The 22057-nt window shown below is 43.4% G+C and overlaps 1 protein-coding gene across 1 annotated transcript in view; it reads left to right on the top strand.

Annotated features, from left to right (window-relative positions):
- vat1 (vesicle amine transport 1) overlaps positions 1 to 20665 on the top strand; it is a 36655-nt gene extending 15990 nt beyond the window's left edge. Inside the window, exons 3-6 of the mRNA XM_083896864.1 lie at positions 6734 to 6904; positions 8479 to 8568; positions 11476 to 11717; positions 15361 to 20665. Coding sequence (XP_083752990.1) covers positions 6734 to 6904; positions 8479 to 8568; positions 11476 to 11717; positions 15361 to 15633 — 776 coding nt within the window. The 3' untranslated portion in view covers positions 15634 to 20665. The remainder of the gene's footprint in view (positions 1 to 6733; positions 6905 to 8478; positions 8569 to 11475; positions 11718 to 15360) is intronic.
- The last annotated feature ends 1392 nt before the right edge of the window (positions 20666 to 22057 follow it).

Genomic DNA, 22057 nt, shown 5'->3' with positions numbered 1-22057 from the left:
TCGCCATAGTTAAACAGACAATGCTCTTCTAACCTGGAATAATCATCTCAGAAAAGGACGAAAGCTTACTCTACGCAAAAATAGAATAACCACCGTAGGCCACAGTAGTTCCCTGATGTACAGTGTGTGGATGAGTCTCACAATCTGCAGTCTTGCAATTAGATGTCACTGATTCATACACGCTGGATTTTAAAGCTCGTGGAACAGGTGGCTGTTCTGTATCTCCTGGGTGTGGTGGATGAGATTAGCCTCCTGGTGTATATCTTCATGGCTGCAGTCAGGCTTGTAGGCAGCTCCTCAGGCTTTATGGTCCTCTGGTGTACGGCTGAATGCAGATGGGATTGAAAAATGGGAAGGAAATGGTTGGGAAGAGTGATTATTGCAAAAAAAAAAAAAGTACAGCATTTAATTCCTCCCTGGACTCCCTTCTCGATTATTTATCTCATTCATTATTCACCAGCTGACAAAGCCCTTTGCTATGAGTGTAGTTACATCTCTCACTTTTATGGTTCATTGTTCCTGGGAGCCGTGATGTGGCTTGAAAATGTTGTTTCCTCTCCGCCGCTCGCCCTCCACTTTGTCTGCTCGGGAGGTTATACCCTAGTTTGGAGAATGCTAATTCAGTGTGACCACTAAGCGGGAGTCTGGGCTGTGTGGTTGAACCGTCTCTCTGTGTTCCCCCGGCCTGGCATCGCCGGCGGCAGATCAGCTGCACTGATAAGAGAGGGAAACCAGGGCAACCTCCAACCTAACCCGCCAATCACATTACTCGCTCACAGTCTCGACGCTGCAGTGGCAAATGACCCCATCCACCCCCACCCTAACCACAGCAAACAGTCACAGGTGTATGGGAGACCTGGGTCAGGACACCTGTGAGCATGTGTGTGTACTTGCATTTATATCTTTGTGGGGACATTTTGTCTTAGCCTCACAAGTTTAAAGGGCTTTCTCTGGGTTAAGACATGCCTTGAGGGTTAGAATTAAAGGTGCATTATGTAATAAATCTAAAGCAACTGGCCATAAAATCCTCCTAATGTGTCACAGAGAATCAGGAATAATGTTCATATAACAAACTGAACTCACCAACAACAACAGTACAGACAAAATATACATATTTTGCAGACTGCAAATCATGTTTATGTTTTGAAATCATGTTTTGGCATGTGGCGCCACCTACCGCCGTCTACCAATCATTGCAGTCAGTAGAGTCTCAGCTGCCGAGCACCCACGGGTTGCCAGTTACGTCAGCAAACGAAACCTAAAAGGCTTTGGTATTTTGAATTTGAATGTAGTAACTGTTTTTGGCCACATTCTTACATATGGCACCTTTAAGGTAAGACACTTAGTTATGTCATATGCATTATGTCCTCACTAAGATGTAAAATCAAGCTGTGTTTGTGTACGGAAAGAGAGTATATACTTTGTGCCTCTACATGTCTGAAATGTTGTGAAACACCTTATTCAGGAAATCATATAGTGGCCACCTTCGCACACAAAGGATGTTTTCTTTTTTTTAATACACTCACTCGGTAACTAAAAATGTGCTTCCTGTTTACTGCACGGACAGCACGTTAAAGGTGAGAGCACACACGCACGCACAGCCTAATCTAAGAAAAACACCAAAGTTACATAATGCACAATAATACCTCACCAGTGCACACGTTCACAAACCCTCGGCCGTGTTACTTTGCTGCTGCACAGAGTGGCAATAAAATAGAATTTATTTGGTTTGGTTTGTTAACGTTGTAAAGCCGCCACAGCGAGTTTGGGTAAAAAAGAGACACTTGGGTTCACATTTGTATCTCATACTTTTGTCAGCCGCAGGCTAATGATAGGTTCGGAGAGACGAGAGTCCTTCAAGAAATGTGGAAACCAAAAGTAGAAGTAAAACGAAAAAAAAAAAGCACCAACACAGAGCTAATCCCTAGTACTCGGTGGTGACAGTAGCTCCATGGTGCATCCCACTGCCCACGCTGTGACAAGAGTGAAAGATCATATTCATTCAATGACGGCACAAAGCTTTAATATGGACGTCAGGTTGAGGCAGAGTACTGAATTCGAATAAAAAATTCTGATATATCTTCGTCCCCTCGTGAATTATCTCTGGGTGTGGAGCAACAACAGTGGCCTCAGTGTCGAGTCTGGATTCCTCTGTGTTTTGGGGAAAATTCCTCTTTGCTGCTCACAGTCATGTTGTGGAAGCCAAGTGCAATTTGTGCCAGAATGTGAGTATGTGAGGTTTTCAGGAGGGAGGACAAAACCCTGCTGTGTATCCTGTTCCTCTCCTGAGAGAGAAAACAAAATCGATATGTGGACGTTATTTTGTTTCCTAATTTTTAAGTGTAAACAATGCAATTTAAGCAGGAACAAATGGAATTTGCAGCAAGAATGTTGCTTCTTCTGCTATTTCTAAGTGCTTGTGGATGGTCTTCATTCCCATTGCAACCCCCATCAAGAGCTTTCTCTTGGAGGAGAAAAATCTCAATCGAGAATTAAGGAAAGAACAGGAATTTGAAGAACTGTGAATATTTTAATCGCAGTACATAGTTGTGAAGATTAGCGGGGAACTTTCAGCCACTCCAGACCTTTTAGGTCTGCAGCTCTGCTCCTGTCTCTTTTGCCCAGTGTGTGTGTGTGTGTGTTTTGTTTGGGGTGCGGTGAAGGGTTCTTGGCACGGCTAAGCAGTCAGTCTTGTGATGGGAGATCAGCAGTTGGGAGATTGTTCTCAGGGGATTTAGTGACAGGTACCTTCTCCCTCAGTGGTCTCAGTTTCTCCCTGGGAACACAAGTATTACCATGGTGAACTTTTGTTTTGCCCTGTTGTCGTCTCGCACTTACAGTCGCGCTCTCCCTTCACTTACTGACGTCAAACAACGAGAGGGAATCACTGTGTTTATGACAGCAGCGTTGGTTAAATATTACCATGTGATGTTATCATCATCATCCTGTCGGGCACCTCTTTACACCTGTAACTGAGGTTTGCTTGGTCATTAAAATACTAATGTTTTGGGATAAAGGCTCTTTGTCCAAAGTCCCTGGACAAAGAGTCCAGAGTCATGAGGTGAGTATGGACAAACGTGTGTTTCATACGTGACAGATGAGTTAAAGCCTTATGACACTCATTCTCCATTATCCACTTATTTGGTTGTCAATGCAGAGACATCTCCACCAAAGAGCTTAGTTTTTCTGACTTTTAAAGTCGGCCTTCAGGCCAACATTCACTCTGTAATAGATTTAAAACATGATGGGAGCACTACCACATGGCACCGTCAAAATACGGAAGTCAAATTATAATTCAAGATCTTTTAAAGGAGACATATTATACCCAATTTCTCCAAATTAACCTAGTTCCCTGGTGTCCTAACGAACATGTCTGTGACATGCTTTGGTCAAAATACCATAAGAATGAATCACCACAGCAGTTCAATCACCCTGCCAAAACAGCCCTGTTTTGAGTGCCTGTCTCTTTAAATGCAAATGAGACACAGGAAACTACGTCAGCATCACTGAGGCTCCGGCAGCTAACAGCAGTTAGCAAGTGGAAAAGCCATCGTTTGTCGACTTTAGCAGGCACATTGCTGTCATATATAACATGTATCCACTGGACACGTAAATCCTCTGAGGCTGGAAGTTTGTGTAGAACTCTGTGCTGCACTGTGCAGCCAAGAATAGAACACTCCGCAGACTTCCACTCTTTCAGATGCTATTGCCATAGCCTGCACTCTTGCGTTTTTTTTAAGGACAAAGCGTAGCTCCGCAAGACAACAATTCCAGGAATATATCATTGTGACGTCCCAATGAGTACGGAAGTCAACATCACATGTTTTATCTCCTGTACTTAGACTGAGTCGGACCACAAAAACATGACTGAGTCATCTTTTTTCACTCTTTGCCTACTGATAGGGCCTCCAGAGTCCCAAATATAAGTATTAAAACGAATAAAAAGTTGATTTAGCATAATATGTCCTCCTTTAATTGAAGTGTTTTCAATAGCAAAAATGGTAATTACAGAGATGTGAAATGAGCACAGGTATATATCAATCACAGCACGCACCAATGTACCCAAATAAACATGAAGTGAATGGGTAGAAATTAAAATGGATGGTGGCAAAAGTACAGGAATGCAAAAAAGTTACACCAAAGGCCTGCGCTAGGCCTGAGTAAGAAGATATTAATAGTGTTTTTAGTTGGCATAAAACATTGAACAATCAATTGCAAACAACTCTAGAAGAAGAGCCAATAGAAGCAGCCTCTCTTTTTAAACGTTTCAACTTGTCATTTGGACAGAGTCCAAGAAGAAGTCTAAGAAACAGAGACCAGAAGTAGTGGAGAAATTTAATTCTCTCTCCCACCACTTGATTTACATTGTGCTTATTATAAAAATGGTCAATGACGTCAGAAACAGCCAACGGCAGCAAAACCACCCAGTTTCTGCATTCTACATGTTCTTCCCGTGTGTGTGTGAGTTTCCTCCGGCTTCTCCGGCTTCTCCGGCTTCCTCCCACAGTCCAAAAACATGCAGAGGTTAACTGGACACTGTGAATGGTTGTTTGTCTCTGTGTGGCCCTGCCATGGACTGCTTTTTCGCCCTGGGGTTGGCACCAGTGGCCCCCGCGACCCTTGTGTGGAGGATAAAGCGGTAGACGGTGAATGAATGGCAGCAGAAACATTTTCATAACCCAGCTCAAACACTGCCCAGCACACACAGTCACAGGCAAACAAATGCATATTTGCATGTAGTGTTTGCATTTATTTAAAATTTGACATTTAACTGTAAATGCACTGTTTATACTTTAAGGCCACACATTCGCAGGTGGCGTCTGAAATGAATGAATGACCGACCCAGTGATAGCGGTGTGATTGTCGTCAGATGACTCTTACATGTTCAGCAGAAGAGCATTGAATGAAACAAAATGGCTCCCTTTGCTCAGTCATTGTTGGCAATTTGGCCGAGGTTTCCTTGGCAACAAAAACCTGGTTTCTCACTGAGGACGAGCAGAGATGGTGATGTTGTAATGCAGCCGCAAAGAACACTCGCATCCAACCGCAACAGCTTTGATTTAGCTTTTTTTTGTTTTCCCCTCAGTGTCAGTATGTGTGATTACAGTAATGCAGAGAGGTTTGTTCTCCTCACACGGATTCTGTCAGAGCGGGGGAAAAAACACACAAATCCAGAGAAATATTTGCTCTTTGTTCTGAAACTGAAAAAGACTGAAATGTGTCATTTCTAATTATTCCTTCCATATTTTAACTTGGGAACCATTTGTGTTACAAAGTGCCTAGAGGGCTTTTGTCAAAAAACAGGAATAAAAGGCTGTGGAATAGTTGGAATAGTATTCATATGCACATTTAGGAATAATAATTCTGGTCTGAGATTAGTACAGAGGAGCACCTGAATAGGCATTAATCTTATTATTAGACTTTAGATTTATTCGATTTTTCAGTACATGTGATAATTCAGGCACAGTCAGAAACTAGAGAAAATAGAAAATAGTGCCATTAGGCTGTTTTTTACAAAAAGACAAAGAGGCCAGAGGTGAATCATTGTCATCTAATGCACTGTATTCTGACCGATCTTCACAAATTATGCCATTAACTCTTTTATATTCTGTAGATATTATGTTCGTCATCACATATCATTAAAGAAAATGATTGCACAGCCACAGAACTGATGAGTCTGCTGTCATTTCCTCCTTTTCTCAGTTTCTAGGGACAAAGAAAGTGATGAAAAATTCAAGGAGAAAATGTAAATGTGCAAAGACGTTTCACACGCGAGCATGTGTCCGTCCTCCTGTCTCTGTGAATGTCTCACCAGGCGTGTGTTTACTAAATGTTTATCTTCAGCTGCCTCAGGAAACCAAATCAGGATCTCATCAAACCTGTCGCACATCCTCGTCTATTCCACTTTTTAACTGGGTGTTTTTTTGAACATGTTCCTTTACTCTGTCTTATCAGATCGTCTTGTTCTCTTTGCTTGGTCTCGACCTTTCGCAGACGACCGTTCATTTCAAGTCCTCAAGTCGACCCCTACTTCAAACAAGCCACTGCTTTATCAGTCACCTATTACTTCTTGCTCTGGCTGCTTTTGCAAACACATTTTTCCACAATGTACACACTTCCAAATACAGGGAGAGCATTTGCAGATACCTGAAAGCACACAGTCTTTCGGCCACTGTGTGGCACACAGAGTGTTTTCAGGTAGTGTAAAAAGCAGTTTTTTTTATGTCATTTGTCCTAGAATGTCATCCACTTCTATTTTTCTAATGAATCAGATGCTTCAGTGACTTTTTTTTTTGTCCTGCAGTGGAATTTTTCTGCAAGGTTGTTTTCAACAAGCAAACAAAAAAAAAATAGATGTGTCATTTGAGTGACAATGGCCACTTTCTCCTCCTGTGTGTGTGTGTCTATTCTCCTGCAGGCTGCCTGGGTTAATGTGATTGTGTTCAATGCAGTCTTTACATACCCCAGAGCAAAACACGTCCACACATTGACTGTCTTATTTGGGGCAATAATGTAATAATGTAAATCACATTTACCTGCCACGGAGAACGTCTTTTTGTTTTTTGTGCCTTGAACGATCAATCTCGACTCGTCTTGAATTCTTGTCAGCGGCGTTTGTCGTAGAATCGATCCTAAGTCGTGTCTCTAAATTGATTTTTTTTTTTTTCACAAAATCGTTAGGATATAATTAACCCCACCCTTCTTCTTCTTCTTCTTCTTCTTCTTCTTTCAGGTGGCGTGGGCATCGCAGCCACCCAGCTGTGCAAGACGGTGAAGGACGTGACCGTGTTCGGCACCGCGTCGGCCAGCAAACATGAGACCATCAGCCAGGGTGGCGTCACGCACGCCATCGACTATCGCACCAAGGACTATGTGGAGGAAGTGCGCAAGATCAGCCCAAAAGGTGATACACGCGGTCATCAAACGTTGGGAACAGTGATCCAAAGATCCATTTCCACCTAATTTAACAGTTTGATTTTGGCACCCTTTGTTTGGGAATCTAGGGCGGATCTACACACACTGCAGTCCATTGATTTGTCAACTTTATTCACTATTTTATTGCACAAACTATAATGTCATATCGCAAGAGGAAGAGATAAAAGGGAATGCAGAATAAGGCAGAACAAGTAAAGGTCATTAAACTAAGAACAACCTACACAAACAAACAGAGAAAAGGAAATAATACTCAAATGCACATTTTGGTCTCTGCGTTTCAGTTGTTTCATGTTTATTTATATTCAAATTATCGTGTTTGTGGCATTAACAGTCATTACTTTTTAAATTATACCTTGCTTTATGACAGAGAGGCTGTTTGTGTTTCTTTTTTTTACTGTATATTGAATAATGTGTCGCGTTCACATTACTCCAATTCAAGGTTTGTTGTTCCAAATCCATACAATGGTGAGCTGAGCTGCACTTTGTAGTGTTTCAAAAATGGCCCCACAAGTCAGGATTTAAAGTAATAGTTCACGTCTTATGAGATAATTTCATAAGACAAAGAAAATAATACTGTGCGCATTATTGAACGAGCCACAAAGACGGAGAATATACACTTTCATACACTTCAGTGTGACACGGTTCTCAGCAAAACCACACAGCACGTCGCGAGTCATTTTCCCAACCAAACATAATCCTTGCACTCAGTGCTGATGATTTCACTCTCTATGTAGATGTGGCCCTGAATGCTGCTGCTGCTTTTCAGCAAAATGGAGGGAGAGAAAAAAAAAAGCCATCCAGTTCCTGTTTCTTCCTTTGCCCACTGCTGTTTTCTTAGCAGGACGGAGACTCTTATTATGCTGGAGGCTCATTTCATAGTCCCCGCTGTCTCTGTTCTTTGTAGCATGGAGAGACGGAGACAGATAGGAGGAGAGCGGGAACTGACACTTTGGACAGAATGTATCTCATTAGCAATGTGGATCAATGTGCAGCTCACTACCTTTCCCTCTGTCTTTGGCTCACTGTCAATGTGTGTGTGTGTGTGCTGTGGTCAAGGAGGAGTCCTGCTGTGAGCCTCCTCAAATCCACAGAACCAGGGTTTAGTGGAGCAAGCAAGGGTGGCCCAATTTGAAGGGGGGCCCCGTCTAGCAGAACTAAGGTTGAGCTGACAAGGTCAGACATTAATGAGCCACAGAGAAACCTTAATAGACCTGTTGTCATGCTTTACCACCTGTTAGTAGTTTGCTCTGTTATTCTGTTCACGCGGGAATGGAATGAATAATGATGGAAAGGCATTTTATCCGTCTTTTCTTATCAGCGACAAGATTGAAAAAACATAAAACAAGACGGATCTCCCACCGCTTTCCTCCTCTCCTCTCTTGGCACAATCATGGGTTCTTCTTCATGTAAACATGGCACAACTTGGCTACACTCACAACTCCCAGTGAACTCTATCATGTGTAGGGGGGGCCGTTGAAGAGACTTGGCACGCTGCTCCCTCTGAATTCACACCGGTTCTAACTCTTATCTCTCCCACTCCAGGGCTGGACATAATACTGGACCCTCTCGGAGGATCAGACACCCATAAGGCCTACAACCTGCTGAAGCCTATGGGCAAACTTATCACTTATGGTAAGTCAAAAGAGAAATATCCTTTACCTGGGATTACATTTTTTTTCAATAAACAGCTCCAAGATCCACTGTGTAACATTTTTTTGACATTATCCTGCTTAAAAAACCAGCTCAGACCAGCATTTTGCTGTGTTTTGATGCTGATCTATGTTGGCTAGTCTATGTCCATGGAAACTATTCTGGTCTATGTTGTTTTTTTCCAGCAGGGTACGCTGTTTTCCACCAACATTTCCAGGAACTTTTATAGAATAATTTATTCAAATCAAGCTGATAAGGTCGAATGTGCCGCACATTTAGTTCCACCAGGTTGTCGGCTGTTCAGATATATGCTCAGCCGATTTGTGTCGCTGACTCAAAGTCCCGCCCAAACCTCCTCTTCCTCGTTAAGGTCTTGTTTAAAGGTGGGTTACAGTCACACTGGCTTAAACAGCTACAAAATGTGTTACACCAATCAGCGTAGAGCCCTGCCCCTTTTAAGTTCCTGGTAATCTGAAAAGTCCCCTGGAAAATGAGAAAAGTTTCTGTGGCAGACAAGGGGCTATTTATTGGTGTAAGTGCAGATTGTTTCAAACAGAGATCTCCTCTTTGTGGGAGTGCATCAGATAACTATGGTGACCTTCACATCAGTAAGGATGTGGTTCCTTCATATTTGCAGATTAAGCTTCATAATACAACTAATAAAAACAATTTTTTATTTGAAAATGATTATATATTTTAGTATTTCTGCCTAAATGTTGCACAGTGGGGGCCCACGGTTGGTGTAGTGGTTAGCACTCTTGCCTTTGCAGCAAGAAGACCCGGGTTCCTGGGTTCGAGCCCCGTTTGGAACAACTTCGGAACAAGGGCCTTTCTGCAAGGAGTTTGCATGTTCTCCCCGTGTGTGTGTGGGTTTTCTCCGGGTTCTCCGGCTTCCTCCCACAGTCCAAAAACATGCGATATGGGGATTAGGTGAATTGGTCGCTCTAAATTGACCGTAGGTGTGAGAGTGTGAGTGAATGGTTGTTTGTCTCTATATGTGGCCCTGCGATGGACTGGCGAACTGTCCAGGGTGTACCCCACCTATCGCCCAATGTCTGCTGAGATAGGCACAGCACCCCCCGTGACCCTCTGTTGGAGGAAAAAGCGGTAGATAATGGATGGATGGATGTTGCACAATGGACCTTTTAAATTGATAAACTGGTGAGTCCAGAAAAATTACCTTTAAAGGTGCATTATGTAATACATCTAAAGCAACTGGCCATAAAATCCTCGTAATATGTCACAGAGACTCAGGAATAATGTTCATATAACAAACTGAACTCACCAACAACAACAGTACAGACAAAATATTTGCATTAAAATAAAAAAATTTGCAGACTGCAAATCATGTTTATGTTTTGAAATCATGTTATGGCATGTGGCGCCACCTACCACCGTCTATCATCAGTTAGTAATCATTGCAGTTAGTAGAGTCTCAGCTGCAGAGCAGAGCAACCACGGGTTGCCAGTTATGTCAGAAAACGAAACCTAAAAGACCTTGGTATTTTTAATTTGAATGTAGTAACCATTTTTGGCCACATTCTTACATATGGCACCTTTAAAAATCACTTCTGTAAGCAAATCTCTCTTCTGAGGCAACGCTAACCCCCAGAGCTGAATTCAGTCTCCACTTTAAACACCAGTGCATCTCATGTTATGCCCAGAGCCAAACATGTGGAGCCACACAGCAGGGAAGCACTAAATTTAGCTTATCTGCAAAGGCTAGCAGTTATTGAAAGAGGTGTCAATGAAGATTAAGTCATTAGCTAAGTGTTATTTTTATATATTGTATATATTGGAAGAATTTAATGCCAAATAACTAATGACGCACCCATTATGAAATTATGGGCTGATGCTGATACTGTATACTGTTTTTTCTTTGATTTTAATCATACAAATTTATGAATTAACTTACTACTTGTTAATTAATTTGAAGAATCAGGGTCTGCATTTTATTTGCCAGTAGGCTGATAACAAGGTGATAATCGGTCAGTACCATATTAAAAATAACACTTTAAAGTGTTTAAAATAGTCGTGGGCTTCCACACTTGCCATGGAGTTGAGCTGCTTCCTGGTGGGCAGCGTGACCTCTGTGACCTCCGTGTCCTCGGCGTGCCGTGTGTCATCTGTGGGAGGGCCTTTATGAGCTTGCTGTGTTGCAGTGCCAATCTGGAATGCGCATGTATGCAACAGTGGGCAGGGTTCGGCATCCATGGAGAACAGGGCTCTGCCTTTGCATGTTGCACAACAACCCACTGCCCAGCGGGGTGCCCCACCACCCACCCTCACCCATTCACCCTCTCTCACCCCTGCAGAACACGCACCCCGCCCGTCCAGTCCCTCTGTACTGGCTACTTTCTCTTCCAGTTTATCAGAAGTATGCATGGCCCCGAACAATGATCGTTCTATGCGGACGAAAACCTGGAATGTGTCTGAATGTAGCAGCCTGGGTCTCTCTCCTCTTCTCTCAGAGAAGAAGTCTTTGTGTCCCGTTATTCCCCTGAGAAAGAGGCAGAGACGAGCGAGGGCATTGGAGGGTGAAGGCGGAGACAGGGGAGGTGACGTGGTGACTGTCAGACCTGAAGTGCGAGAAGTTTCCAGGGTGTTCACGTGCAAAAAATATGCAAAAATATACAATGACTTGTGATGAATGATAAATATTTGAGTAAAATATGAAAAAATTATTTAAGTCACCCTTTATGGTAAGTTCTTAGCCAAACAGAACAAAATGTAATGTTTATTTAACATGAAAGATTTATCAGTCTGTTATTTTTGTCAATAATTATTTGGTCAATAAGATAATTATTTAGAGAACTGCACACAGTATTCATCGTCCAGCCGTCAGAGATTCAGGTCCTTTTCCTTCTTTTCACCGTCCTCCTCTCTCAGGTACGGCTAACATGCTGGCGGGCCAGAAGAAGAACCTCCTCGCTGTGGCCAAGAACTGGTACCACCAGTTCTCCATCCACACGCTCAGCCTGATCCAAGGGAACAAGTCGGTGTGCGGCTTCCACCTGGGCTACCTGGAAGGGGAGATGGAGCTGATCACACAGGCCATGAACACCATCCTGGACCTGTACAAGCAGGGCAAGGTCAAGCCCCACATCGACTCCACCTGGCATCTTGAGCAGGTTTGTGACATTTGCGCTATTGTCTTATATGTGCAGTATATCTGGATTAATATCAGATTAACATAGATAAAGATAATGTGTGTCACATTATCTCTTATTATTTCCATTTCCTTCTCGTCAGACTTTGTAGATGTCATTGATGGATTATATTTGTAACATTTCTGCATTCAAATGTTGTATATTTGGTTCCATTATGAACTCTTTCCAACACTTTTTAAATCCATACAAATCTGTATTTCTATTCAAGGTTTTAACCCATCCATGCTATCATTTCAGGGTCAACGATCAGAGTGAGGAACGAGTAGTAGTACTAGTTAGTCGGTGTTGACCTTTGATTTTTGATTTTATTTTAGACTACTCACCAACGTTCTGCGGTCGTATCGGACCCCGTTAAGCACAAACATGCAGCGTAACCAAACAAAGCAACCAAGGACGACAATTCACATGATGCTACGCTGCTTCCCAACGTCATCAAACTAGGTCTTTTGTTATTGTTTTATACCGTTTAGAGACATTTTCTACTACTCTCCACCAAAATACACTTAATCTGGAGCTATTTGACCCATACGATGGAGATAAAATCATGTATAAAGTTTTATTATATGGATCCACTATGCATAATATAACTCTAGTTTGTTGGATTTATGACATTTAAGAAGTACAAAAAGATTACCGTTGACATTTCATGACTGTTTTTGCCTGTTAAAGGTGCATTATGTAATAAATCTAAAACAACTGGCCATAAAATCCTCCTAATATGTCACAGAGACTCAGGAATAATGTTCATATAACAAACTGAACTCACCAACAACAACAGTACAGACAAAATATTTGCATTAAAAAAAATATTTTGCAGACTGCAAATCATGTTTATGTTTTGAAATCATGTTTTGGCATGTGGCGCCACCTACCGCCGTCTACCAATCATTGCAGTCAGTAGAGTCTCAGCTGCCGAGCAACCACAGGTTGCCAGTTACGTCAGAAAACGAAACCTAAAAGACCTTGGTGTTTTGAATTTGAATGTAGTAGCCGTTCTTGGCCACATTCTTACATATGGCACCTTTAAACTAAGGAAAAACACCAAACTCTTATGAAGTGATGAAAAAACACATAATGTGCATCCATTGATGGTTTTTAATAATATTTGATGCAGACATAGGATGTGATGCATATTTTAGTGGACAAAATATGCATTGATCTCCAAAAAGAAGTGTTGAAAGAAAATAAAAGAGAGGATGAAGAGTCGCAGGTTGAAGACCCCTGGTGTAAGTGAATGTAGGAACATGACGATTCAGTGCGGCATGAATTGTACACACCAGCGGCGTGTTTTTTCCACGCCACGTGTGTGTGTGAATGTCACGTTTGGTGGCGACGATGGGCTCTGCAGGAGCTGGGTGTGGCCCAGGTTAATGCGAGACCCGCGGTTAATAATGTGAAGTTTGTGCACGAGACGCACTGTGTCGCCTCTGTCACTCGCTCGGCCACACAGAGTCAGATTGTCGCGGACCAAATTAACGCCGCTAACAGATATGAATAGAGAGGGTGTGAAAACCGCGGAGAGAAAGAGGGAGTCAGAGGCCGACGTCTTCTGTTGTTAGAGTTGGAGCTGGTCAGTGTTTTCAGTGTGTGACTGAAGCCGGAGAGAAACACTTGCTTGTCTTTATCCGCCATCTGACGCTCTTTCTCTGCCTCTTCCATCTGCCCCGCTCTTCATATCTGGCTCTTTCTCTCCGTCTTTAGGTTATTGACTGTGTCTCTCTCTCCCTCTGGCTGTATTCTCTGCTTCTCCTGCCTCACAGCACAGTGGGCTTTTTTTTTCTTTCTTTTTTTTTCTCTCCTGTTGCTATGGTGACATCCTTTAGTCAGTGTGTGCGTCTGTCTGAGGGAGGGGCCCTGATGGACGAGAAAGAAAGTGTGGAAAACAAGATGGAAGAATATATATCTCAGTCTGACTTGATGTTTGGAGATTTAATGGTAAATTTCTGATGCTTTAAGAGGCATCAACGACAAAATGTTGTTAGAGGATTTTATTATTTTTTTTATGAGGAGCACAAATACCGTGCCCTGACCCCGTCCACCACAGCAGTTCCATTTCCACCATAATCAATAAACATGCCGGCCCAGTATTTGAAAATTAGTGTCATCCTCCTTTCCTGTGGTTTCTCTTGGTTCATTATCTACATCTGCGCCGATTCCCAAGAGGATAACAGTCATGTCTGTAGCTGTGAATAAATATAGCACGCTCCAGTCCGACATGCCTGGGAGCCGGAGGAGCTGACGGATCTTAAAGAGCAAAGAGCTGAAGAGGGTGGAGTCGTCCAAAGAGCATCTCACTGTGACTTTGATTCACATTGAAGACGATACTTTATAATTCCCGGACTCGGCCCTCCCTCCTTTCCAGCGAGGCGTGCTCCTCCTCTGAAGGACACCAGTTGCTCTCTCTGTCCCCCTTAACCCCCACCCCCGCCCTTCCCCGTCGAACACCCACACTCCTTCTCTTTCCCATGTGTCTGAATCGTCAGGGCCACGTTGTAGCCAGGCTTTACGTTGCTAGGAGATGGTCCCGTTGCTGTGGCACTGGTCGTTAGGTGGTCTGCCTGCCTCGCACATACGCGGGGGATTGGAGGACAGAGGGAGGAGGGGAGTGATGGAGAAACGAGGAGAGACGAGGTGGACAAAGCTCAGTGGTCAAGAGGAGGGTGGGGCTGGTCTGGCGGGGATTCTCCTGTCGTTATGATTGACAGTTAGGCACATAAATCCTTCTTTTGGACTGGTGGGGGCTGAGCTGATTGCTGTTCGTTGCGACTGTAGCAGAAGAAAAAAAACACTATAATTGTGCTCTGGGATAAATGGCGGATCAGCCACTTTTGATTGTGCCACCGCTTAATTCGATGTCCCAGTCCTGCAGACTCAGCTGTGATGAAATACTATCTTCCAGCGGGGATTTATCGATTAATTCATCTGCAGTGGCCTCCTTCGTCACCAGAATCTTGACTTAATGCACTTATCATTATTATTTTATTAGTCTTACTTGTGATTATGTCCATTAAAACAAAATTAAAGCAATTACATTGAGTTACGACCACATTGCTGCTCATTAATAATGTATAAAAGCAGTCGAATCCAAAAACCAAGACCAGGATTGAGTCCACAGTCTTTCTACCGTGTTTCTTTAAACATGCTCTTTCTTTCTGTGTCACTCTACTCCTTTTTCCTTCTTATAATCTTAAATAATAAAAATGTAATTAAGCATTTCATTATATTTGTGTTTAGAAATATACTCCATCCATTTGCATCATGCCTTATTGTGTTTAATTCATTTTGATATCCGCCTGCCTCTTCACTGCGTGCTGCTGCAACTATTTCATTTCCGATCAGAGATTAGGAAAATATTGTCTCAACAAATTCAATTTCACATACACAGCATATTAAATTCATATTTGCGGGGTGAGAACTCACAAGATGTGTTTCTTGTTTGTGATATGAAAACAAATGATCAGGACAGAATGCTGGAGACTCTTAGAATACTGTGTAAAACTGCAGATCTTTCTCAATGACAGGTAAAATCTAATCCACCTTTCCTTCTTTCGTCTGTCCATCCTTCCTTAAGTAACTGTCCCTCCTCCGTTCATCTCTCCTGCAGGTGGGCGACGCCATGAGGAAGATGCAGGAGAGAAACAACATCGGCAAAGTGATCCTCACCACAGAGCCCATGCCCGAGGAGGAGAAGAAGGAGGAGCCCAAGAAGGAGGACAAGAAGGAGGAGAAAAAGAAGGACGACAAGAAGAAGGACGACAAGAAGAAGGACGATGGCAAGAAGGAAGAGAAGAAGGATGACAAGAAGAAAGAAGAGCCCAAGAAGGAAGAGAAGAAGGAGGAAGAGAAGAAGGAGGAGGTCAAGAAGGAGGAGAAGTGAACGGGGAGGGAGGGATAGTCGAGCAGACCAGCAGGGAGTTTGAGTCCTGGGAACAGGGGATGTGGTGTGGGATGGTGGAGGGAGGCATGGAGATGGGTGGGAGCTTATGCTGAATGGGAAGATGGAAGGGTGTATTACATAATTACTTTCATCTCATCTGTTTCACCCCCATAAATTCATAATGTCGGCGATTACTTAGGCCTGGCTCCACCCACGCCCCATCAGGTATTGTTTTCCAAAAAAAAAAAGAAAGAAAGAAAGAAAAAAAGTCCACTTGCTTGTACCACAAGAAAACAGCCTTTTCCCTATTTGTAATGACAGAGACAAGTGAGCCTTGATGGACCGTGGGCAGCGTCCAGGCCTGGGGGACAAATTACTGTTTCCTTAACAACCATCCATCTTCATTCACGCTCTAGCCCCACCCTCAACCCCCATGCTTCCCCACACCTCATCTCCCACTGTGCTAAATTGTTCTGCTCTGACTTCCACCTGCCACCACCTCCTCCTCCTCACTCACTCACCACCCCCACCCTCACTGTGCTAAACCCCCTCCCCCTCCCCCCCCACACACCACACCACACACCTTCCACACCACTACCCTACACCAACCAACCCACAGGCCGGACCCACAGACAGGCGCATAGGCAGGCTGGGGGGGAAAAAAAAGCAAAAGAACCACACCCACGCACACGTTTGCTCTCTCTGATAGTTATGACACTGAGAATGAGTCAGAGACGCGTGTGATTGGCTCATGCCTTCAATCTCCCCCCCCCCCCCCGATGATATTTGCATCATGGTTGTGCTCGTGATTGACTTGGCTCAAACAATAGTGTCACTGCTGCAAGGCCTTAAACTGGTGGCAGGAAAAACAGCTCCATAATGCATGTGTGCCCCCCCCCCCCACTACCAAATATCTATGGAGTTAATACAGCGGCTGCCGTCCTGCACTTGAATATGAATTTGCTTCATAATAAGCCTTCTCTGTGCAGCGTTGAATAGCGAGGCAGACATCATTGCTCAGCTTCCTCCTCCTTGGTAACAGATTCTTCTCGCTGACCAACTGTTGGCTAGAAGAGCACAGTGCCAATTAAGAGAGAATTTGCCTCTACTCAAAACGATGCCACAAACACAAACATACACTCTCTGAATGTGATGAAAGAGGCACTGTCACGCGGAGACAGTGAAAGCGTCTCAAACGGGCAAGTTAAGAAGGTGAATAACAGTCCCCCCCCCCCCCGACCACCACCACCACCCTGATCCTCCTCGAGGCATTCCGTGGCATTCTGCTCCTTTCACAGTGGCCACTTGCCTGTCGATCACCCTGACCTGGGAGAGGAAAATTAAATTCAAGCTGGCGTCCATACTTTGCCTCCCCTCCTTCTCCCTGCTCTCTCTCCCTCCTCTCTTTCCATTTCCCTCTCTTTGGTCGGCATAGCAACAGGCGTCAGGCTCGTCAGAGAAGGCACTGTGGTCTGTTTCTCTGACTTCCTCTCCCTGTGTCTCTCTTTTCTGCCTCTCTTAACCCTATTTGCCAATAGCCGGAGCCGTGCACCAGTATTTCAGAGTGTTAAATGTATTCAGATTTTTTTTTTTTTTAAATCTAGTATTGCCTAATTATGCCTTTAGCAGTATGCTGGCTTAAACAGCAAATGGCTCCCTCTAATGGCCAGAGTTAATCTTGTCTGGCAGGTGCCATGTTAGGACTCCACAAGTGCAATCATCACAAATCCTGGGTGGACTCTAAATTGCTCATGTAGGCGGACATAAACTTAAAACCTTAAAAGTTTATCCCCCACAGCCGCCTGCCTGCCTGTCTGTCTGTGACTCTGGCCTCAGTGTTGAGACTCAGATGGTGACTAGTGACTTTGTAAAAAAAAAAAAAGAAACAAAAAAGAAACAAAAAAGTTGTTGTGTTAGCATGAGTGGCCTCCCTCATGTGCTGTGTGTGGTGTGCCATTGTGTGTGAAGACGTGTGTGTGTGTGTGTGTGTGAATGTGTGTGCGCGTGCGTGCGTGTGTGTGTGTCCTCAGGTCGTTTGTCAGGTTTTAAAACCCCTTACCCCCCGTGCCGCCCTCTTATACTTCTCTGCTACAATATTGTGTAGCTTCATCCAAACCTTCCCTCCATACTCTCTTTCTCTCTCTGTGTGATATGAGGCCTGTGTAATGAGGACAGTTGGTATTAGTATTTTTGCACTCTGCTCGCTGATCTTAATGCACTTACAAGCATGACAGTCGCACTCCAGTCCCACGCAGGCTTCGATTCTGCTCCAGGTCTTGCGGCCTGCTTCCCATCATCCTCCACCAGTGTATGTGCTGAAGCTCAGTGACGCCACACACACATACAGAGACATACATGTCGGTCCCATCATCACACAAAGGTTCCCCCATCATTTTCAGCTTGCCAGTCCTGGTCCAGGCCAACTTCTCCTGGGTGGCAGCTAAAATCAGAGCATTCATCCAATCCTTAACTGTGGGAAGTAAAACATGGAGCAGGGTGGAGCGCACTGGGCTGGAGTGTGACGGCCACGCTGGTGTGGGGAGTGACTGTGTCCTGTCAGCCTCTGGTTAGTGTTCTGTTCTAATCTGCTGGGCTCCCTTTGTGAACCTGTGGACGGTGCTTCTGTTCCGAGTGCCATGTGAGAAACAAACGCTTCAGTATGAATTAAAAAAAAAAGAAAAGAAAAGAAATAATGTTTTACTTAATATGTTATTTTTAATTTACCTTTATATTTTTATGTTTTGTTTGTTTTGTTATCCAAGGGTTTAAAGTTCAAAGCTCATACTCTTTATGTGGGGACCTGCCAACCTGCACTCCTTTTAAATGTGATAAAGTCTTTATGTTGGTCTGAACCATGTGTGCCAAACTGTATGTATATTCCTCTGTCAATGCTTTCAATATTAACAGTGCATAAAAAATCTGAAGAAAAATTCTGCTTTTGGATGCATTTCCGTCAACTTTGAAGAAACAAAAACAACTAAAAAAAAGTAGTCGTCGGTGTCTCAGTTTTGTATATGAAAATGCTCATTGGTGCTGACAGAAATCTTGCTGCAGTTTACAAGACACAATTTGTAGTTTTCTGACCGATTGGAGACTTGCTCGAGCATGGGCCTGCGCTGTGCCTCTCCTCCACCTCCTCCTCGCACACAGCTTACCTCAACCAGAGGCTCCTCACTCACATATCTATACCCTTTTCACTGTGCTTCCACCTGCATGTTTACGATCACAGTGAGAAGGCAGTGGACACGGTGCATTTAAGGTCCCATCACCAAAAGACCCAACATCACAAAAACTGCTAAACCCATCCAAATCCAAAAGCTTGGTTTCGCTCTCGAGAGATTTCTCTATCTGAGGGAGTATGTTTTCACACAGCTGTGCAGAGATGCCAATTCTCACACAGCTACACACACAAAAAAAAACAGTTTATTGGCTGAGCTGCACCAGACACAACATTTCCGCCTTACAGCTGATCTCAGTTCACTCAAAAGATTATTAGAGCCGTTCCTCTCTTCCCCTGTGCCGCTTCCACACACAGAGCAGCTCGGTTCGGAGCAACGTCACAGTCTCGCAGCAGCCAGCCAAAAACTCTCCATATCACCCCCCCCCCTCTTTCGCTTCATTCACATTCATAGCAAATAAACAATACTCCGACATCTGGAATTTGAAATTGCATGAATTCATCAGCATGTGGAAAACAGATTTGATTTTTTTTTTTCTTTCGACATTTTTCCATTTGGTTTCGTTGAGCTAAGATGCCTTTGAGCTGAACTCAATCAGTGGGCGGGTGTTTGCCGTCTAGGCTCGTGGGCTAAACTGGATCTGTTGGTTAAACTCAAGCCCGCCTTCTTTCTACTTTGGCGTACTGCCTAAGTGCTTTTCCATCATGGTTAAGCTACAATGTACAGTATGTCATCTTAAAATGGTTTCCCAGCCGTTGCAGACACTTGCAAGTCAAGCAAGAGCACTTAGCGATTCAGAAATGCACGGGAGGAAAAAGTAGCTCAGAGTCGATGATAATAAACAGTTTGGTTGTTTGCAGTTTTAGTTTTGATAAACAGCGAGTGTGGCACTGCTCCTCTGTTTGACTTGGCTTCTTTTAGCTGAACATCCACACAGACGCCCATCATTCAGCTGTGAGCTGAATTTCTTCCTCCTTTTCTTTATGGTTTCTCAGGTCATTCCAAACAACAACAACAACAAAAAACACACAACTTACACACTGTTTCAACGTCTTCATTGCACAAACCGTCATCTCAATTTTCCCTTCACTCCATTTCAGTTTGATGCACGCTTCGGCACTGCGAGAGACTCCACTGTCAGTGGATGGCTTCCAAACGCAGAGACCCACTTTGCTCACTCATCAACACTTAGAACACAAACAGCCACATCTGCCTGCAGTTATTGTTTCCTTAGCAGTCATTATAAAGATTATGCAACGCAGCAACATCACAGCAATGTCCAGAAAGTACAAAACCTGGCTGGGTTCTATCACGTACAGTGATAGGATCCATGCGCGTAAAGTCGACCAGAAGACACGTGTGTAAAGTAGAGCTTGCCGTCTCTTTCCACGTTAGTTGTAAATTCATTGTAGAGGCATGGTGTCGGAGAAAGGAATGCTCTTCCAATTTTTCAAAGTTGCCAACTGAAGCCAATCCACTGCCCCCGGTGCCACCTGACTCCCTGTCCTCACCTTCAGTGTGGGCTCTGTCATGGCCAGCTGGCACATTCATGAAACCAATCTCTGGGAATGCTTTAGACACTCTTATGACATCCGTCCCCGCTGCACATCTCCTGTTAGAGTTCAGTCTCCACTGGTTCATTTCTACAAGGCATAGCTAACAAGTTGATTTCTCAGCTCGTACTCAACTCTGTCTTTCCTTCGCGTTGTTCCCCCCCCCCCCCTCGACTTTGTTTTTTAAACCCTTTAAATTGATGCTGCTTCTGTGCTTGACTCTGGGTTTACTGCGTGGTGCCATGTTGTCCACATGGCCTCTACAGCTTGTAACGCTTCAGTGTGTAATGTTACCATATGCCTTACATGTTTTCCAGGACTAATAAAAAAAAAGCATAACAAAATAAAACGTTTTTTATTTCTGTACCCATTCTAAAAAAAAAAAAAGGAACGACAGAGCTTTTTCTCTTGTTCCCTTAATATTCATAAAACGACACAGGGACAAAAATATGTATACATACGTACTTGCACATTAAGGAATGTTTTTAAATAATGGAGAGATTAAAAATACCACTTAAAAATTAAAATATAGAATATCACTTTACCTTTAAAAAATATACAGTTGCAATAAGAAATTTAACTCTATCATCTAAAAAAAAAAAGGATTTAAGGTTATAAAATGTTATGTAAGAACTGATTATTCGTTAAATTTTGCCGGTTACTCTTCTATCCCATGGGCGGTCAGGGCCTGGGACAAGCGAGTCAAGTAAGTGGAATCTGGGTAACCGCTCCTGAAAGAGACACAGAAGAACGACCGTTCACCTCATGATGCATGAACTGATGTCCGTCACCTTTAACTCATGTTGCTGGCCTCACTCACCCTGTTTTGCCTCCGTATAGACTGGTCTTGTGTGGGATGCAGTCCCAGGTGACCCGAGCCGCCGCGTCTTTGCCCGTCACTTTGAAGGTGAGTCCCAGTCTGAAGGCTTTCTCCATCCTGTGCAGCAGCTTTCTTGCCTTCTCGCAGTCAGGAAGGAAGGCTTCGAACACGCCCCCTTGAAATGGGTTTCCTGGAGATGGGTGATCCCTCTGGTAGGACAGAAAGGAAAAAACACAGCCATAAACAAAGGCTGGAGGTATTACCATACATAAGTGGTGTTATTGGAGCTCTATTTGATGGTGTCGCGCTGTGCAGAGGTGCAATGTTTGCAAAGGAAACAGGCTCATGCAGCGTGTTGCTTTCAGATCACACTGGAACAAGAAACAAGTGCAACACTTCCTATGCAGAAGTTAAAATTAAATAAACATATGTAACATGTTATTCATCCTATGTGCAAAATGTCTCACTTCAAGTGCAATATCATAAGACACATTCATGTTTATTAGGGCTGCAACGATTATTGAGTGTTTTTTTCAATAATTAAGACAAGCTTTCTGGTTATTCAGCTTCTTGAATGTTAATATTTTCTGGTTTCTTTTCTCCTTATAACAAAGAAAACATTAAATACAAATCAGTTTTGGTTTGGGGACGATACAAGTAATTTGAGAACATCATCATTTCCAGGTATGGATCAACATTTTTCAATATTTTCAGATATTTTACAGACCAAGCAAGTTCTCGATTAATTAATTATGAAGCCCTAATGTTTATTATTTATTACCTTTACCTTTCCTGTCTTTGTGACACTGTAAATGTCCCTATTGTGGGACTAATAAAATATTATTACTTTCTTATCTTGTAGTAGAACTGGG

Source organism: Microchirus variegatus, assembly GCF_963457635.1.
Source record: "Microchirus variegatus genome assembly, chromosome: 10".
NCBI lineage: Eukaryota > Metazoa > Chordata > Actinopteri > Pleuronectiformes > Soleidae > Microchirus > Microchirus variegatus.
The sequence above is the reverse complement of the archived record's forward strand: the minus strand, read 5'-3'. Positions and strand labels throughout refer to the sequence as shown.